Source organism: Myotis lucifugus, unplaced genomic scaffold (genome assembly GCF_000147115.1).
Source record: "Myotis lucifugus unplaced genomic scaffold, Myoluc2.0 scaffold_766, whole genome shotgun sequence".
Taxonomy (NCBI): domain Eukaryota; kingdom Metazoa; phylum Chordata; class Mammalia; order Chiroptera; family Vespertilionidae; genus Myotis; species Myotis lucifugus.
In genome coordinates, this window is record NW_005871814.1 from 218421 (window position 1) to 224765 (window position 6345).

General features: G+C 58.8%; 1 protein-coding gene across 1 annotated transcript in view; it reads right to left on the reverse strand.

Moving 5' to 3' along the window:
- ADAM11 (ADAM metallopeptidase domain 11) overlaps positions 1-6345 on the reverse strand; it is a 20726-nt gene that overhangs the window by 6278 nt on the left and 8103 nt on the right. The window contains exons 3-8 of the mRNA XM_023746933.1: positions 2329-2405; positions 2067-2133; positions 1074-1159; positions 910-985; positions 449-515; positions 313-380 (exon numbers count right to left, since the gene is read on the reverse strand). Coding sequence (XP_023602701.1) covers positions 313-380; positions 449-515; positions 910-985; positions 1074-1159; positions 2067-2133; positions 2329-2405 — 441 coding nt within the window. The remainder of the gene's footprint in view (positions 1-312; positions 381-448; positions 516-909; positions 986-1073; positions 1160-2066; positions 2134-2328; positions 2406-6345) is intronic.

A 6345-nucleotide genomic window follows, 5' to 3' on the forward strand; every position in this document is an offset into this window, starting at 1 on the left:
CAGTCCCCTCCACGCCTGGCGTCATGGCCAAGCCATGGACAGACTTAGGGGCCTGGACTCCATCCAGGGACAATGCCAGCCCCCACTGGCAGGGGTACCATTCCGCCCCAGCCTTGACAGGAGGGCAGGCAACCCCTGTTAGCCCACCGTGGGGACACAGGGAATGAGGTGGGGGGCTCCCTCCCAGAGATGGCGCCCTGGCCCAGCCACATCAGTCTGAGCTCTTTGCCCCAGCCACGGCTGGGGGGTGTCCTCCTGCTCTGGACCACAGCCTGAGGTCTCTGCAGCCCGAGGTCTGTGGGGGCCCCGTACCTGCCTTTTCCTTCTCAGCCTCGGCCGGTCCGGAGGAGCAGCATGGGCAGGGGCGGCGAACAGGCAGTCTGGGGGAAGGGAGAGGTGAGGGGGGGCACAGCCGGTCCCCTCCCCAGCCCCACTTTTCCTCCTTTACCTGGTTCCCTGCATCCAATGGGGGCTGGGAGGAGCGGGGTCCGGTAAATGAGGTGGGGATGTGGTCCCTGTAATGAGGGGAAATTAGTTCTTAGAAGGCTGACTAGGTCTGCTCTGAGCCCAGCTGGGAGGGGGGACAGCTCCAGCCCTCCCCGCCCGCCCCCCACCCCCCAGAGTGACCGAGAACTGGCCAGAGCTCCCATGTCGGATCTGATCTCCCAGATGCTCAGATTCCAGGGTCAAGACCTGGGGGCGCCCTGAGAGATAGGGGCCAAGGACACTAGAGCCCAATGGAAGGTTACTTGGGGGACAGCGGGGACATTGGAGCTGGGGGCAGGGGGGTGAATCAGAGCTGGGGTCACCGAGGGCAGTGAGGCTGAGGTTACCAAGGGGGGAGGAGGGGACAGTGACAGCCATGAGGATGAGCATGGCAGGCTGTCAGCGGGAACAGTGAAAGCTCACCCGGGGGGCTTCCCGAGGCCCGGCCATCTCTCTGGGCTCCACGATGTAGGTGAAGTTCCCGTCCGAGAAGACCCCACTGCAGAGAGAGAGGCGCCACAGCTCCCCACCATCCCAGGCCGGGGCTGGAGGCTTTTCCCGGCCGCCCAGCCCCTCCCCATACTCACTGCAGCCCTTGGCAGGTGGAGAGAGCAGCGAAGGAGTGGGGGTTCCCTCGGAGCCGCCCCTGGTAATAGCAGTGGTCTCCCGCCCCCTGGAGGAGCAGCAGAACGTTATCGGACATGCCCCCTGCCCTGGCATGAAGGCGGGAGGACAGGTGCGGGCCCCTGGAGGTGCCCCGTGTGCAGGTGGCTGCAGGCCTGGGGACACTGGGTTTCACGGCCCGGCTCTACTCCTAATTGGCTGTTTCACCCGGGGAATTTCCTAGCCCTCTTTGGGCCTCCTTCACCTCACCTACAAAATGAGGAAGTTGGACTACATCTGTGGTTCTTAACCATTTGTTGGGGCTGATGCAGGGACCCCAGGCTGCTTTGAGAAGAATAGCATTCAGATAGCACCTACTATGTGCCACACAATTTCACACAGAGTGTGTTCACAGATGCCACTGCCTCCGTGGACCACCCCTGGACACCTGGTCTGTGTCTGAGGAACTGTGAGCAGCATGTGTCCTCCTGGCCCAGCTCGTGGGTCAGAGGGGACCAGCAGCCCCTCCCCTGCTTCCTGCAGAATTACTTGTGCTCCAGTTACTGAACAGGCTGGGGGGGGGGAGGCTATTTATAGATACTCATTCATCTTGGCTGGGTCCCGGGGCCTCCAGGGCTGGCACCCTAGTATCCAGGCAGCCAGGGATTCCCAGGGCCTTGGTGCTGAGCAAAAGGACATTTCCCCAACAGCCCCCTCCCAGAATGCCTGGGCGTGGAGCAGTGAGGGTGCTTGAATGCCTCCATGCTGGGCAGAGAGCTGGCTGGGCTCAGGCCTCTGGAGCTGGGCAAGAGGAGCTCAGGGTTCCACACCCCCTTTGACATGCCACCCCGACTGCGACCCTCCAAACCTCAACCTGGGGAGAAATGGAGGGTCCTGAGGGGCCAGGCCCATCCCAGGCGTCAAGGACACCCCTGACCCCATCTCAGTGGCCTCCTGTCCTTCCCAGAGTCACTCACCGTGCTCCGCTGGGTGGTCCCCTCGCGGCTGAAATGGCGCTCCACGTATTTGGAGGAGAGAAGGTGACTGGAGCAGAATGGGCAGGAGGAAGGAACGGGTCACTGGTGGGTCTGGGCCGGGCTCGGGTCCCGCCTCAGCTCAGATCCAGATCCCCCGCCCGGCTCAGTCTCCCCACCCCAGCCAGCCAGCCAGTCAGCCGAGTCCAGGCCCTGCCTGCTCCCCCCCTGTAGCCCCTCCTCCCAGGCTCAAGGCCACACTCACTGGTTCAGCTCCAGGTCCAGAGTGAAGTTGGAGTTGAAGGCTGGGATGACGAAACTCACCTGGGCCAGGTGGACAGGCTGGGGGTGGGGAGAGGGCAGAGGGAGGGTCAACCTGGGGAGGCCTGAAGGTGGGAATCGGGGAGTCAGGGGAACCCCAGGACAGGGAGTAGCCCTGGGGAAAGGAGGGCCCAGTCCAGCAGCCGTGGGGACCATTGATTTTGGGGGAAGATGCTTTGCACAAGACCCTGTTCCTTCCCTGGGGAGTGTGCGCACCTGGGCACAGCCCACTCTGCCGTCTGGGTCAGGGCACGGTGTGCAGCGAGGGGGCAGTGCCAGCCCACCCTCTCTGGGGCCAGTCTCGGGAGCAGCCAGGATGGAGAGGGCAGCTTGGTCTGCTCACTGCCTCAGGCCAGGCCCTCCCTGATGTTGGCAGGGCCGCCCACCCTCAGGTGGACTAAAGGGAGGCCCTCAGAAGTATTGCAGGTAAGGGGCAAACAGGAGGTGGGGTGCAGTGTGACCCTGGGAACCTGCTGAAGCGGGTGCCTTCCTTCCTGCCTCCCTACCCCGGCCCAGCCTCAGTTGAAGGAGGAGAACCTTGGACTTTGCAGACAGGGGTGGAGTGGGCTGGCGTTGGTCACGGGGCCCCTGGAAGCTGGGGTGATGGGCTGATGCCATCCTGTCAGGACGGAAGAACTTGGCTCCTGTACCCCAAGTCCATTGCCCAAAGCGGCTCATCTTTAATATTTCAATCCCATGGTTAATTTTTAAACACGGAAGTTTTCCTGATAAATTTTTCAGAGGGGCCTTTGCAGTGGGGCTGGGAGGCTCCAGGTTGTCATGACAACGCACCAGGCCTGAACAAGCTACTGTGGGGGTTGGAGACTCCAGACTTGCAGCTAGTGTGCCTAGAGGGAAAGCCACCCCGAGAGAAGACAGGACAGGAGAGTTCGGGTTGAGGGGGAGTTGGCCTCCTCAGCTGCCAGATCCCCACCCCAAGCCTCAGGTCCTACAAAGATCGGGAGGTACGGGAGAGGTCTGGGGGGGCTGGAGCCTTCTTCCTACTCGGCCTGTTTAAGAAGACTGGAATCCAGGCCCCCAGATGAGGGTCCCAACACTGGGCCATAAAGAGGTGAGGAATTTGTGCCCTTCTTTTGGGAGGAGCAGGTTGCAGGACAGAAGGAGGCCCTGGTCATGAAATCCCGTCGTCCCATGCTAGCTGGCTTCCTCGTCAACCACCTAGATTTCCACTGAGCAGTTATTCTGTGCCCGGCACTGTTCCAAATGCTTTACAAGTCTTATCATATTTGATCTTCCCAACAACCCACTGGGATAGATACCACTGGTTTCCCTATCTGACAGGGAAACTGAGCCACAGCGATGCTGACTGACTTGCCCAAGGTCATACATCTAAGAAGTGGTGGAGCCGGCTGGCGTGGCTCAGCGGTTGAGCGTCGACCTCTGAACCAGGAGGTCACGGGTTGATTCCTGGTCAGAGCACATGCCCGGGTTGCAAGCTCGATCCCCAGTGTGGGGCGTGCAGGAAGCAGCCGATCAATGATTCTCTCTCATCATTGGTGTTTCCAATTCTCTCTCCCTCTCCCTTCCTCTCTGAAATCAATAAAACTATATTTAAAAACAAACTACAACAAAACAAAGAAGTGGTGGAGCTGGGATTCAAGCCTAGCAAATCAGCTTCTAGGGCCTTCTGACCCCAAAAGTGAGATAAGATGGAAATGGCCCGGGTCCATGAGAGACCCTGGGAGAGGGGGTGCGTGGGGGCAAAGGGCCAGAGCTTGGATAGACAGCCCTCTGAGCCTCCAGGACACTGACTCACCCCATCCCAGGCTGACTGAGGCTCCAAGCTCCATCCTGAACCCCTAGAGCAGCGGTTCTCAACCTGTGGGCCGCGACCCCTTTGGGGGTTGAACGACCCTTTCACAGGGGTCGCCTAAGACCATCGGAAAACACATATATAATTACATATTGTTTTTGTGATTAATCACTATGCTTTAATTATGTTCAATTTGTAACAATGAAAATACATCCTGCATATCAGATGTTTACATGACGATTCATAACAGTAGCAAAATTACAGTTATGAAGTAGCAACGAAAATAATTTTATGGTTGGGGGTCACCACAACATGAGGAACTGTATTAAAGGGTCGCGGCATTAGGAAGGTTGAGAATCGCTGCCTTAGAGCATCGGTCACACTTAATAGAAAGTCAAGGACAAGTAGTCACTGCTTCCCTCTCCTCCCCACTGGCCTGGACCGCCTCTGCTCTGCCCCAGCCCCGGGGCGGGCGGGGGGGGGGGGGGCGCGGTGAGAGGAGGGAGACCAAATAACTCGGCAGGTTTGTTCCCACCCAAACAGGGGGTGGGGAGACACAGGAGCTTATCCCTCTCAGAAGGATGAGGAAGACCAGGCAAACCCACCTCGGTCCCCAGGATCTCTGTACCCCAGGCACCCGGGAAGGGGGCTCCTGCTGGCACCAGAGTCCTAAGACTCCCCAGGCAAGCTTTAGGCCCATGCTCGATCAAAGCCAAACTGCTCCTGGCCCGGCCTGCCTCCTGCCCCTGACCTGCCCCTGACCCCTCACATCATTCCCCGGGAGCCCCTCCTGTCCCCTGTCACCCTCCCTCCCCTGGGCCCAGCTCAGCACAGCTGGTGACCGGCTGGCGAGGCCTCGACCCTATGCCCTGCTCTTGCTTCTTGCTCCCTTGCTCCCCGGCCATCCATCCGACTCTCACGTGCTGCGGCTCATTTGCTCTCAACCTGCCCAGGATGTCTGGTGCTCATCTTACAAAAGCCAGGCAGAGACCCAGGGAAAGGCACTTGGAGGTGACTGGCCCAGGGCCACGCGGGGGAGGTGCAGGGTCAAGTCTCACTCTCAGGCTGGAGTTGGTGCCACGGCAGCTGTGGCCACCTGGCTGGAGTGGCATGCCCTCCCCAAGGCTTACCTGTCGCCGGCTCATCCGGCCATCTGACACTTGCACCTGGTGTCGGACCTGACCAGACACAGAGTGAAGAGGGAAGGAGGCAAAGATCCCGCTGAAATCCCAAAATACAAATGCGGAGGCCAGGCCTCCACCCCAGACCTACAGAGTCAGTCTTGGGAAGGGGGAGACAAAAGATCTTTAGGGTTCCCTAACGCCCTAGAACATTTGAACACCCAGGCACTGTCCCCCAGAGAGTCACCCTGAATCCTCCTCCAGAACCTCCACCTCCTGCCTCGACCTCCTCCTCCTCACCCTCTACTGCCCCCACCAGCCCACAGGCAGTGGTTCTCAACCTTGGCTGCACATTAGAATCACCTGGGAACCTTTTTAAAATCATGATTTCTGGGCCCCATCCTCCGGAAATTCTGTTTCTTTGTTACTAATGTTGTGGCCTCGCCCCATAACAAAGAAACAGAATCTCTGGAGGTTGAGGCCCAGAAATCAGGATTTTAAAAAGACTCCCAGGTGATTCTAACGTGCAGCCAAGGTTGAGAACCACTGCCACAGCGGCTTCGGCCCCGCTGCTCCTGGCCGTTAGGCAGTTCACATCTCGATTCAGCTTCTCACCTGGGTGACCATTAGTCCCCGGAGCACAGGCTACACCTGCCCTTTTCCTGCCGGGCTCATCTGAAGGCCTGAGTGAGCTGCTTACCCTCTCTGAGCCTCAGTTTCCCCATCAGTGAAATAGGGAGGTCGTGAGGATTAAATGAAAGCTCCCTTTTAAAAATATATTTTTATTGATTTCAGAGAGAAAGGGAGAGGAAGTGAGAGATAGAAACATCAATGATGAAAGAGAATCACTGATAGGCTGCCTCCTGCACACCCCCCACTGGGGATCAAGCCTGCAACCCAGGTGTGTGCCCTTGACGAGAATCGAACAAGGGACCCTTCAGTCTGCAGGCTGACACTCTCTCCACTGAGCCAAAGCGGCTAGGGCAGTGGTCGGCAAACTGCAGCTGGTGAGCCACCCGCCGCTCTTTGGCCCCTTGAGTGTGGCTCTTCCACAAAATACCACGTG